Source organism: Sapajus apella, unplaced genomic scaffold (assembly GCF_009761245.1).
Source record: "Sapajus apella isolate SASKATOON/1434 unplaced genomic scaffold, GSC_monkey_1.0 scaffold13, whole genome shotgun sequence".
NCBI lineage: Eukaryota > Metazoa > Chordata > Mammalia > Primates > Cebidae > Sapajus > Sapajus apella.
Genome location: NW_022436953.1, coordinates 229,873 through 243,284, shown reverse-complemented (window position 1 = coordinate 243,284; position 13,412 = coordinate 229,873). Strand labels below are relative to the sequence as shown.

Below are 13,412 nucleotides of genomic sequence, written 5' to 3'. Positions count from 1 at the left end.
TTTACCCAGGTGTGATGGCACTTGCCTGTAGTTCTAACTACTCCGGAGGCTGAAGTGGAAAGATTACTTGAGCCCAGGAGTTTGAGACTGAAGTGAGCTATGATTGTGTCACTATATTCCAGCCTGGGTGACAGAGTGAGACCTTGTCTCAATAAAAAATAAAGATAAAAGAAGGATTTCATTATCCCCCTACAGTTCCAAGGAAAACAAAACGATACTCCTTGAATTTGTACCAATTAGAATCACTTTGGTTAATAAATAATATTTTATAAGAAATGATCATATTTTTTTCCCTAATACTTACTAAACCATAGGAGGAAGGCCCTAAGGAGTAACTATAGAGCATGAAGCTATTGGGAACTATACAGGCTTGGGTGGGGAACATTGGACAAATAGCTGGCAGTTTGAGAGCATGAGAGATGGATCCTCAGCTACCACCTATAATATTTCCCTAACATTATGGATCAGTTTCTTCCAATATCCTGAATTTTGATTAAAGTGATGATTTTAAACTGTATCCTTATTAACATTTATTTTCAACATTCCTTTCATTTTGCTGATTTCCCAGGGACAGATCCAGTACTTGAGGTATAAAAAGGAGACATGTTAAGTTTTGGTACCCATATATACATATGTGCACCTTACTAGGAATGGGTAGTTCATAGGTTATTAGAGAAAATACTAGATTAGGGATCTGGAAACCCTTGATTTTAATTTTGGTTTGACCACTAGGTAACCTTGATAGGTGGTGGTGTAGGCACTTCCCTCAAATTTTGAGATGTTAGGGAGTTGTATTAGTCCGTTCTAATACCGCTATAAAGAAGTACCTGAGACTAGGTGATTTAAAAAGAAAAGAGGTTTAATTGGCTCACAGTTCTGCAGACTGTACTGGAATCATAGTAGCATCTGCTCAGCTTCTGGGGAGACCTTAGGAAACTTATAATTATGGTAGAAGGTGAAGGGGGAGCCTAGAGTGGCCAGGAGTAGGAGGAAGAGAGGGCAAAGGTGCCACACGCTTTTAAATGTTAGATCCCAGGAGAACTCACTATCGCAATGACAGTACCAAGCAGGGGTGGTGTTAAACCAGGAGAATCTGCCCCTGTGATTTAATCACCTCCCACTAGGCTTCACCTCCAGCATTGGGGATTACGTTTCAGCATAAGATTTGGGTGAGGACACAGATCCAAACTGTATCGGTAGTATACCTATATAAGGTGATAATTGTTAAAATGAAAATTATACTAATGACAAAGCATGAAATTTGGGAATCAAATTAGTGTTTGGTTATGCTGAGCTGTTTATCACTTTTTCGTCTTGGTATGACCATGACGTGTTTGCTAAGTAGTTAATGAAGAGTAGAAGTCCAGTTTGCACTTTTGCCTTATTCTAACCATGAGGAATAATGGTAATGTTGCTTTTTTATTTAAAAAAAAAAAAAAAAACAAAAAAACCCACAACTTTTAATGAGCTTTTAGCTTCTAGAATATTTTAAATATTAAATGGTATTACCTTGTATAAAGTGTTTTTTCTTTTGTAGGTATTGTTGGTGAGGCTGATGAAAATGGAGAAGATTACTATCTTTGGACCTACAAAAAACTTGAAATAGGTTTTAATGGAAATCGAATTGTTGATGTTAATCTAACTAGTGAAGGAAAGGTGAAACTGGTTCCAAATACTAAAATTCAGATGTCATATTCAGTAAGTATTCAAATAGTTTTATGTAAGGAGTAGTGTTTGTGACCTGATGTCAACAATTTGTGGCTTTGAACATTAGATTTTGAGCTTTAGTAAATGAAAATGTAGCTTGAAATGGGATGCAACAGAATATTATTGAAACTGCATTTTCTCAGTGTGCCTAAGTCAGCCTCCTAAAAGCAAAGAGTATTTGCTTCAGGTCTGCAGTATTAGATACCAGTTATGCCTTTGCAGGACCTAAACCATTTGCTACAGCCAAGTTTATTATTATAACTGAGTAATTAGAGTAACCCAGTCATGTATTTTTATGGTTACATTTTTAGATTGTAGTACTTCATATTGTTTCCCTTTTCTTTTTAATGTTGCAGATAGAAGTGATGATGTATTGAAAGTTTCTGGATAGATATAGTTTGCTATGCCTTGCTTTGTCAGTTGGAATAATATACTCCTGCACAGTGAGAGTGTGTTAGAGCCTTTTAGCAACTGTCAAGCTATTTCTGTTCTCTTAGGCTTAAAAATAGTGGAAATGAGAAAGAAATTTGTTGAAGGTCGCCTCTCTGCCAGTTATTGCCTCGTATCTGGAATCAGTCCATTGCTAGTAGTCAATTTTGAATGTTTTTCAAGCTTTGTGCATATGTACCTGATGCAAATAATACTTGCATAACTGAACTTAACAAAGGAATTTTATAGTTGTAATAAAAGTAATGCAGTCTAAAAATAAAGATGTACAGATTATTTTTTTAAAAATTCATTCAAATATTTACTGAGTAGCTAAGGAGATACAAAGGTGATTGAAAACATGGGCAGAGGTAAGGCAAATGCACAAGTAATAGAAAGGAAAGGGCAAGATTCACTGAATCACAGCAGTCAGAAGAAAGTGCTTTAGGGAAGGAACCACAAGTGAGATTGTTTCTAGCCTGAAGAGGCATCTGTGACAAATCAGAAAAGGAGATTGTGATTAAGTTAGAAGACTTCAGTCTGGCTTGTTGATGATACTCAGTATGGACTCTATTTGTCTCTCCTTTTCCTTTGTCCCCACTCTTGGGCTTAATTTACCAGTTAGTGCCCAGGACTGTTCAGTGTGCTTTTTCTATACTTGCTTTCATTTTTGCTTTAATATCTTCTACAGAACTAGGTCCTTTTGGTGTTGTAGGAGTATTTTCCTGTTTTTGAAGGATTTTTGTGCTTTTGATCTTGGAGCTGATGGTTTTGAATCTTTTCCATTCCAATATGACTTCTGTGCATTTTTGGCTGAATTATCTTGTATAGATTTCTTCACTGGTGCTTTTTCTTCAGTTTCTTCATCATCGAAATCATCAGCATCAGCTTCATCAGCAGGAAGTTTTACTTTTTTTGATTGAACCTCACTACCACCTCCAGGGGCAGACCGCTTTCCACATATACTTAAGAGTTTCACATCCGCCTTCTCTTCATCTTCTGACTCTGCATCTTCCTCCACAGCTACTAAGTACTGTTCACTAATATACAGTGGCCCTGAACCACACTTCAACCATAGGACCACTGGTGGTGGTATTTCTAAGCCCCCAAGGGAAACCGTTGGCTGTGCAGACATTTTCAAAGTTGCCAGTGTTGCTTTAATTGGATTGCCTTCATAATTCATTGCCTCTGCTTCAACAGTGTGCAATTCATCTTCTGCACTGGCCCCTAAACTGATCATTCTTTTTAAAAAAAAAATTCATTTATTGTACTTTAAGTTCTGGGGTACATGTGCAGATCATGCAGGTTTATTACGTAGGTATACATATGCCATGGTGGTGGTTTGCTGCATCCATTGCCCCATCATCTACGTTAGGTATTTCCCCTAATGCTAACCCTTCCCAATCCCCTCACCCCTTGCTATTCCTCCCCTAACCCCTCATCCCCCAGGCCCCAATGTGTGATGTTCCCTTCCCTGTGTCCATGTGTTCTCATTGCTCAACACCCACTTATAAGTGAGAACATGCAGTGTTTGGTTTTCTGTTCTTGTGTCAGTTTGCTGAGAATTATGGTTTCCAGTTTCATCCATGTCCCTGCTAAAGACATGAACTTATCCTTTTTTATGGCTGCATAGTATTCCATAGTGTATATATGCCACATTTTCTTTATCCAGTCTATCATTGATGGGCATTTGGGTTGGTTCCAAGTCTTTGCTATTGTGAACAATGCTGTAATAAACATGCACCTACATGTGTCTTTATAATAGAATGATTTATAATCCTTTGGGTATATACCCAGTAATGGGATTGCTGGGTCAAATGGTATTTCTATTTCTAGATCCTTGAGGAACTGCCACACAGTCTTCAACAATGGTTGAATTAAAAAGATAATCGGTGCTCGTTTTCATCATTATCCACCTTAAAGTGGTAATCTTTGTTGGCCTTTAATTCACAACTGAAAAGATAGTTCTGGGGCCTAAGGAGCCTCATGTCCCTGTCCATCAAATCTTCCATGGGATGGCAGCATGCACTTAGGTGGGCAAGAAGGCGGATGGAGATAAATAACTGTTGCTCAAGAGAACAGCTGTGCAGGATGGAATCATACCAGGCAGATGTACAGATTCTTATTTTAATTGATTTAGACACTTGTGATTTGAGCTTGTACTAGTTCAGTTCATATCATATTTATCAGGTCATAATATATAAGTCAACAATAGTGAACAGTCCTTGAAAACTGAAACAACCCCTCTTTGGAAAGTTGTTTTGTCAATAAACAGAAAAGTTAATTAGTTTTATCATAACCGTTTCAACTTCTCATGTTGTAAGTAACTTTTCTTCATTTCTCTAGTGAATTTTAATTCTAAGTGTGTGTAAATTGTTCTATATTTTGCCCAGAGTTTTGTCATCAGATTTTAATTTGTTTACTGGCCTTTATTTTCAAATGAAAATTGTTTTTTCAGGTAAAATGGAAAAAGTCAGATGTAAAATTTGAAGATCGATTTGACAAATATCTTGATCCGTCCTTTTTTCAGCATCGGGTAGGTAAATAGTGTATTTTAAGACATTGAATATGGGCACCAATTAGTTTAATAAACATTGAGCATCTGTCATTTGCAGGGCACTGTGTTGAGGACTGTAGATTAAAAGGTTTAACTAATGGTGATTTAAAGCATGAGCTTGAAGTCATAAAGATGATAGGGAGTTTTGGAGGAGTAGTCAAAAACTTCCTTCTTTGTGCTTGTGGTTTAAACCAATTAAGAGATATACAAAGAAAAATATAACATATGGGAAGCCAAAATACCACTAATCAGGTGAATATAATAGGTGGCTGTGTTACGCAATGGGTAGAGCATTGGACTTCTAATAAGGTGAATATTGGGGAATGTGGCTTCCATCTATCTGTGATTAAGTGGGCTTCTTCTACTGAAACTCAGAATTAGACAACACACTCAGACAGTATATTGTAGGCTTTTCCATGTGGGCACTTGCCCTTATAAAACTTACGGTGTAGAGAAAGAATGGAATGTATGCATGAGAAGGAGGTAATGAGAGAGGGGATGGAGGTCAGGAATTTCTGGTTGCAAAATCCTTCCACGTAGAACGAGACATCAAGAATGGGAAGAAATACCCCTACTTCCCCCATCCCCCACTGACAGATACTTGCTGAATTTTAGTTCACAAGGCCAGTGGTGTTAGTGTTGATTTTGTACAGGTAGTTTTAGTTCTTTATAGCAAAAATCAGACTTTGTTTTGGTGGTTTCCTCCTCCAGGATGGAGATAAAAACACAAGGCCTATGGGGATATATCTGTTCTTTTGAGTTTCTTCCTGAATTACTGCTTCTTTCTTTTGATCTAATCTTTTGGACTAGAATTTTAAAGTTTATTAATCACCTGTTTTTGAGATGGCCCATAAGTTTTTGTTGTCTCAGATTTACATATTACTGTTAGGTTACATTCTTAGACTCTACTGGAACCTATCATTACTTCCGATCTTCCTCAGGGTTCAAAAATTTTAACAATTATGCTATTTGCCCTTTTTTGGGGGGGAGTAAATAGCATAATTTGTTATTTGTCACCTAGGCTGGAGTGCAGTGGTGTGATCTTGGCTCACTGCAACCTCTGCTTCCTGGGTTCAAGCGATTCTCCTGCCTAAACCTCTCAAGTAGCTGGGATTACAGGCACCCGCCACCAAGCCCAGCTAATTTTTATATTTTTTTTAGTAGAGATAGGGTTTTGCCATGTTGGCCAGGCTGATCTTGAGTTCCTGACCTCAAATGATCTGCCTGCCTTGACCTCCCAAAGTGCTGAGATTACAGACGAGAGCCACCACGCCCTCCCTGAATTGTCCTTACTGAAAGATTTAGTACACTACTCGTGGAGCTAAAATTTTCTCCCTACCTCAGTCCCCACCTCAACCTCACCTGCTGTGTGTTCTCCTCAAGTATAATGCTCGGCAATATTGAATAGGGTTATGGACATAGATAATTTCAAGATTTAGAAAACATTTGAGGATATGAAGGCTCTTAACTGGCACTCCCTACTGGAACTCTTAGGTCTGCCTTTTTTCTAGCCCTATTGGGTATTGACAACTTAGGGGGAAGACTGCCTTTTAGTATTTTCACTGTAAAGCATTATACTGTATTTATTTCAACACATATTAATTGAGCACCTGCTATCTGCCAAGCACTGTACTAGGTAAGTAGGATACATTAAAAAATAGAGACAAAGATCTGTACCCTCTACGAACTTATATTCTAGTGAAGGAGACATGAAATGAACATAATAAGTAAAACACTGTATTCAAAGGGAAGTGTGTCAAAAAAGAAAGTAGACAGCAGAAAAAGAGTACTAGGGGTTGGGCAAGTTGCAGTTTTATATTCTATAGTCAAGGTTAGCCTCTGAGGTGGATTGTTGAGCAAAAGCTTGAAGGAGTTGAAGGAAATAAAGAATGTGGGTATCTGGGGGAAAGAGTATTCCAGGTGGAGGCAACGCCATTGAAAAGCCTATTAAAGTGAGGATATGGTTATTGTGGTTTGAGGACTAGCAAGAAGATGAAGTCAGAGAGGTAGGGGGAGTCAGATCATCCATGGTCATTTTAAGGACTTTGGATTTTACTCTTGAATGCAAAGGGGGCAGGGGAGCACTGTAGTGTTTTCAGCAGGGGAGTAACACATCTTTTGTTTTAAAAGGATCAGATTATTATGTTGAGAATAGGTTCTGGAAGTTAAGGGTAGAAGCAGAGAGACCAGTGGAGAGGCTGGTATAGCAATCCAGATAAGAGGTAAGGTAGCTCAGACCAGGGTGGTAACAGGGTGGGTGATGAAAAGATGTTAGATTGTGAATATATTTTGAAGTTAAAGCCAGTGAGATTTCCTGATTGATAGGAAGGTAAAAAAAGGTTGAGACAAACTCTAGGGTTTTCAGTCTGAACTATGAGACTAGATGTAATAATTACTAAGGAAGGGAAATGTAGGGAGAGAAGAGACCAAGGACTAAGCCCTGGTGCAGTAGTAAGAACTTAGGGAGAGCAGAGGGGTTCAGCTAAGGGCTTTGAGGCAAACAAAGAAGAGAGAGAGAAAGAAGAGAGAGAAGGAAGGAAGGAAGAGGGAGGGAGGGAAGGAAGGAGAAAGAGGGAGGGAGGGGAAAGAGGGAGGGAGGGAAGGAAGGATGGAAAGGAGGGAAGAGAAAGAGGGAGGGAGAAAAGGAAAGGAGGGAGGGAGGGAAGGAAGGAAGGAAGGGAAGGAAGTAAGGAAGGGAAGGTAATGAGTTCTGAAAGCCGAGAGAAGAAAGTGTATCGTGGAGGAAAGAGAGATTAGTTCTGAATTTTTGCTGTTGGGTCAAGTAAGATGAGTACTGAAAAGTACTCATTGGATTAACCTGGAGTCTGGTGAACTTGACAGTAATTTGGGTGTAATGGTGGGACATTCAGAATCTGAACAGAGCTGCTGTAAGAGAATGGGAGGAGAGAATTGGAGACAGCAAGTATGGACTTGTGAGGTGCTTGGCTGCTAAAGGGAGCAAAGAAATGGTGCAGTAGCCAGTAGGGAAAATGGAGTTAGGAGACTTTCCTTTTTTTTTTTTTTTAAGATGTAAGAAAAACATTATATGCTGATGGGGTTCAGTGGAGATTGCAAAACTGACAATGCAGGAGAAAAAGAGAAATATTGCATCATTTTCCTTAATAGAAGGAGGGGATATGATCTGTACAAGTATAGGGATTGCTGCTAATACAGTGACTAACAGTGCAAGCAAAGAATTAGAGCTGAATTCAAACTCCGATGCCGTGCCACTTACTATAACCTTGGTTATTGAGTTCTTCAGCTTCTTTTCCCTTAATAGTGAAGCAAGGATTATAGTACCTTGCAGAGCTGTTGGGAAATTTCATGTTGATATAAAGCACCTAGTTCAGTGTTTGGCACATAGCACGTCAGAGGCAGTATTGATGGTATAGTTTTTTTATCTCCAGGTGTGTTCTAAAATTTATGATAAATTGAGGGTGCACCTTCAGGATTAGTGACACTAGGGGGTGCTGGCATGCAGCAGTTAGTAGGGTTAGTAAACTGTTTTGTGACTTTTTTTTTTTTTTTTAAGAAGTATTTTCCCTGATATAATTTCACAATTATATAGCATCTCATAATTTTTACAATAAAAGAATATTATAAAATTTCAGGTTATTACTACATTATAATATATTAGATTGTGTATATCTTAGATTAGAAAATTGCAGAGCCTTGTTAGAAATTTCAACATTTTGTGTGTGTCTAATTAGTATAGTTACTACTAAGTAGTAACTATATAAAACTTCTTTATCATAAAAATTTTCATAAATTAACTAAAAGAAGATATATGTCATTTTTCTTTCCCTTCAGCTTTTCTGGGTTATTAACATCTAAGGGTAGAAACAAAGTGAAATCATTGGAAAATCATAGACTGCTTTTGTGAATCTTAAATTATACTTTTACAATAAACTCAGATTTATGTAATCTTTTTTGAGCAAACATTTCAAACAAACAAAAAACAATGCATTTCTTGGTTCCTTTATAATTTCACTAGGTACTCAGTAAATAAATTGTTGAATGAAGGAAGAATCTTCCGAAGAGGCAGCCTCCTGTTTTTTAGGAAGAGCCTTAGAGTTTATCCCATCCCTTAAACCTCAGAGTGGGTGACAGAGCCAAGACTGTCTGTCACCTTCGTGCACATATTCAGCACATTAGCCCAAGTTAACATATGTCCTAATCATACACAGCAATACATATGTATGTCCCTATAGAATTTTAGAGCAGGAGGATATCTGTGAAGAGCTGTAATACGTAGATAAGAGGTTTCATGGAGGGGAAGGTGCTTGTGTTGGAATTTAAAGACTGGGTAGAATTTGCTAAGGGGAATAGAAATAGATCTTACATGAGAAGATATTATGAGAAAAATACAGAGGCTGAAATGAGTATGCTGTGCTTGTGGGCTCTTAAAGATGGGATAAGCCTTAATGGAATATAGAATACAATGGAAAGAAAAGTTGACGAGATAAGGTGAGATGACCATATTACAGGAAGTATAGAATATTGGAGAAAATAGATTTGATATGAGTGAAATAGGGTATACAGCTCTAAGTTTTAGAATAGAGGACTGATAATATGAACATGGTTCAGAAAGATTTCCTTAATAGCTTTCTACAGGACAGATTGAAAGGAGGGGGAGAGACCAAAAAAAAGGCCAACTAGGAGGCCATTAGTGCTGTCAAGGTATGAGGTGATGGCATGGGAATGGGGCAGAATAGATAGATACAGGTCATTTTGAAGAAAAATACATGCTTAATAATTATTACCTATGAAGAATTAAGGAGAAGGAAGAGCCAGAGATACTTCTAAAATTTCAAAGCTAAATGTTAGTACCATTAACAGAAGTTAGAGAATCAGAAACAAGTGTTATATGTGAGGTGGGAGATTATGAATGTACTTTAGGGCAGTCTGAGTCTGAAATTCCAGAAAGACATTCAAGTGGAAATTATTGTAGTTAGCAAAAGCCTGAAACATGAGTGAAAAAGAAAACTAGTGATTTGGGGTGGGGTGGGAGGTGGGGGAGAGGGTGTTAGCATCATCACTGGAATGCTGGTTGAAAGTTCTGAGAGCCTGAAGAAGTCACAGCAGAGTACTAAGACTGGAGCTTTTAGAAAAGTTCACAAAGGATGGGAGGAGCCAGCATGGAAGATGAAAGAGGAGAAGCGGCAGCCAGTGAAGTAGGATGCTGTAGTGTCAGGAAAGGTCAGATGTGGCAGAGAGATCAAGGAGAGTGAGGCAGATAATTGGCTGCTGAATTGGCTTAGAAGTTCATTGCAGGCCTTTCAGAGAAATTTTGTGGGGCAAAAGTGAGATTGTATTGTGTTTTGGAGGAAGTGAGGGAAGAACTGGAACATGTGTCCTTTGAAAAGTATTGGCATTGAAAGGATCAGGAGGTGAGAAGATGAAAAGAAGGAAGGACAAAAGATGAAGCAAACACTTCAAAAGATAATAATAGCAATAACAATAACTTTTAGATTTTATTTAGTGTTTATGATGTGCCAGACAGTATATCATTTGCTTTACCGTTATTGTTTAAACATTATGACAACCCCAGGGAGCAGACATCGTTGTAGATAAGGACCTTTGGAGATTACTGATGCTGGTGAAAGGTGGAGAGGTTGGGAAGCAAAATGAGAGGGGAAAAACGCTTCAAAGAGTGGATGTGGAAAGGGTTTTGTCATGATGGATAGTAGAAGACAGGATTGGCTTCAAGGGAAGGCAGGAGAAAGGATGGCATTGGGGCCTTAAAGAGAGGAAAGAAATTGGGACTATCCCTAAAGATCTTTTGGGAATTAAAATGTAAATAAAGAAATAACTGGGCAGTGCCACAGACTTAGTTCAAATTAGTTGTGCTACATTTTGAAATCCACTGAGAGATACAGTAGTACCTTGTGATTATGAACCAGAATCTAGATGTAATGTTGTAACAAATGTGTGGATAAAATTAAAGCCAAGAGCTTCAAGAACGTTGAGGAACTAAAGGATGCCTCAGTAGTTTATGTAACATGGATTTGGAAAGGGCTGAATAATGATGGTGACAGGATGAGGATGTCACTGGGAGCAAGTAAAGCAAATCATTCAGGATGGTGATCTAAGTCCATGGCAGTCAAGTATACTGGTTTAGTCTTAGTATTTTAAGGAGGTTTTCAGCTTGTTCAGTTAGGGGGAAGGGAAGTAACATTTACTGAGTGAGTTTCTAAGGTGCCATACGTTATACATATATATTATTAAGCCCTACAAATCACTTAAAAGGTAAGCATTTTTTTCTCAGTTTTCCAGATGAGAAACCCGAGGTCGCGTAGCCAGAAATTGACTATGTTTGACTCCAGAGCCGATGTTTTTTCCATACTGTTTTATGGAAAGCATGCTGCCTTTCCATGCTATGCTATTTTAATGCTGAATAGCATAGGCTGTATGGCCAAATTATACTTTTTTTTTTGAACAATAAATTTTATTTTGAAAATTTATATAAATGGTAGCATGTTTTTAACATGTGGGAGCTTATTGTAAAGAAAGCCAATCCCTTGGCATAATGAATACTGATCCTCAAAGTGTCTTAAATTTGGATTTTTATCTAAAAGATTTTAAAAGACTTTTTTTCTTTGTATTAACATCTAGTTGTCCTCTTGAAACCTATGAATTTTGTGGCTGATATTGCAGGTTGGTAACATTTTATTTTCCGTTATTTTAGATTCATTGGTTTTCAATTTTCAACTCCTTCATGATGGTGATCTTCTTGGTGGGCTTAGTTTCAATGATTTTAATGAGAACATTAAGAAAAGATTATGCTCGGTACAGTAAAGAGGAAGAAATGGATGATATGGTGAGTAAACATATTTGTAAAAACATTTTAACTGAGTGTTAAGTTTTAAATATTGGAAGATAGGTCATAATTTCTTATCAGAAGTCCTTGGGGCCAGATGAGTTTCCAGAGTTCAGGATTTTTAGAGTTAAGAAAAATGTAAAATGCCCATTGTGGTCTGTAACCATGCCCTGTAATCAAATAAAATTAATTTTTTTTTTCAGCAAAACATATGAACATTCACTTAAAGTGCAATAAATAAATAGCATAAACTCTTGTTAGTTCAAGCCAGGCTTTGCCACCAAGTAAGACTATGTCAAACCTGAGAAATAAACTTTTAGTTTTTAGAACTTTTTATTTCAGAATTGCAGCTAGGAGGATGTAGACCTGTATTAGTAACTTTTGAATACTGTTAAATATTGCTTAAAATTCAGGGAATGGGTAGAAGGATTAATTTGTATTTAGTTTAGTGGATTCAGAGGAAAGATTTGTTTTCTAAGTTCTTTTACTAAGTTATAGAACAAAAAGTGTTATATAGAGTGATAGCTAATAGATATTCTATGTAGGTATACTGTATCATTAAATAAATTTAGGAGATTTATTTTAAGAGACAGGGTGGAGTGTAGAGGTGTGATCATAGCTCTCTGTAACTTCGAATTCAAGAGTTCAAGTGATCCTACCACCTCAGCCTCCCAAGTAGCTGGGACTACAGGCCCCACCTCTGGCTGTTTTTTTATTTGTTGTAGAGACAGGTCTCACTGTGCTGCCCAGGCTGGTCTCTAGCTCCTGTCCTCAAGCAATCCTCCTGCCTTGGCCTCCCAAAGTACTGGGATTATAGGTGTGAGCCTCCATGCCTGACTTAGGAAATGGTTTCAACTTGTAAATTTTAACATACTAGAGTATATTGTGAAATATTAGAAGGTGGATAAAGCGTTGGGTGCCTCTGACCAGGATTCTCCCTACCAAAACAGATTACCTTGAGGGACTGCTATTCCTTAGGAAGTACTATTTTAGGAGCAAGCTTTGTTAGAAAATGTTTAAGGAGCACTTGCTTACTAAGGTTGCAAAGTAAAAATAAAATTCTTTCAAAAAAAATGCTTTATAGACTGTTAAGTAAAAACATCCATATCCAATATTTCCCCCATATGTTTTCTTAGATTCTAGGCTCTAAAGGACATTTCTGCATTTTTAGGGCATCTAGTACTGGTTTTGATACTCTTCTCATTCACTTTCCACCTAGCCCCTGATTGTATATGACAGCTATGATGTGAATGGCAAGAGTAGTGTCTGAAAGTGACACTAAGAGAGTCAGTTTACTGTTCTCCCAATTTGACCTTTTCTTTTTGCTACTAGACCTTTTCTTTTTCCATTATTTGAGATTATCTGAGCACAATCAGGAGTCAACTTCCGGAACCTCAGCATTTTAACATTGTTATTAAAGCATTGATTATCTTAAATTTGGAATATATTTTCTCAATGTTTTGAATTTCTTTAAGTAGCTATAAATTTGGAAGGAGGAAACTTTTATTTTTACCTATTTTCTGTGTTGTAGTGTGATTCTGAATGATTTGCTTTTCTCTCTCCCTCTCTATATATATTTGTATACAGGATAGAGACCTAGGAGATGAATATGGATGGAAACAGGTGCACGGAGATGTATTTAGACCATCAAGTCACCCACTGATATTTTCCTCTCTCATTGGTTCTGGATGTCAGATATTTGCTGTGTCTCTCATTGTTATTATTGTTGCAATGATAGAAGATTTATATACTGAGTAAGTGCCTACACTTTATTGTTCTTGAATAGTTTTAATCATCAGAATCTTTTAAGTCAGTAATAATTAAAGATTTACTTATTTCCTTTATCTTACAATTTGTGATAAATGTCGTAAATGCAGACAAATAATGAACAGTAATCTGTAT

General features: G+C 37.4%; 1 protein-coding gene and 1 pseudogene across 2 annotated transcripts in view; one reads left to right on the top strand and one right to left on the bottom strand.

The window, feature by feature from the left end:
• The window catches only part of TM9SF3 (transmembrane 9 superfamily member 3), a 70,457-nt gene that overhangs the window by 23,556 nt on the left and 33,489 nt on the right, over positions 1-13,412 (top strand). For both annotated transcript variants that reach the window (XM_032281144.1, XM_032281145.1), the window contains exons 4-7: positions 1,538-1,698; positions 4,592-4,669; positions 11,379-11,510; positions 13,098-13,264. In XM_032281144.1, the coding sequence (XP_032137035.1) occupies positions 1,538-1,698; positions 4,592-4,669; positions 11,379-11,510; positions 13,098-13,264 (538 nt within the window). The remainder of the gene's footprint in view (positions 1-1,537; positions 1,699-4,591; positions 4,670-11,378; positions 11,511-13,097; positions 13,265-13,412) is intronic.
• LOC116553717 lies at positions 2,717-4,145 on the bottom strand (annotated as a pseudogene).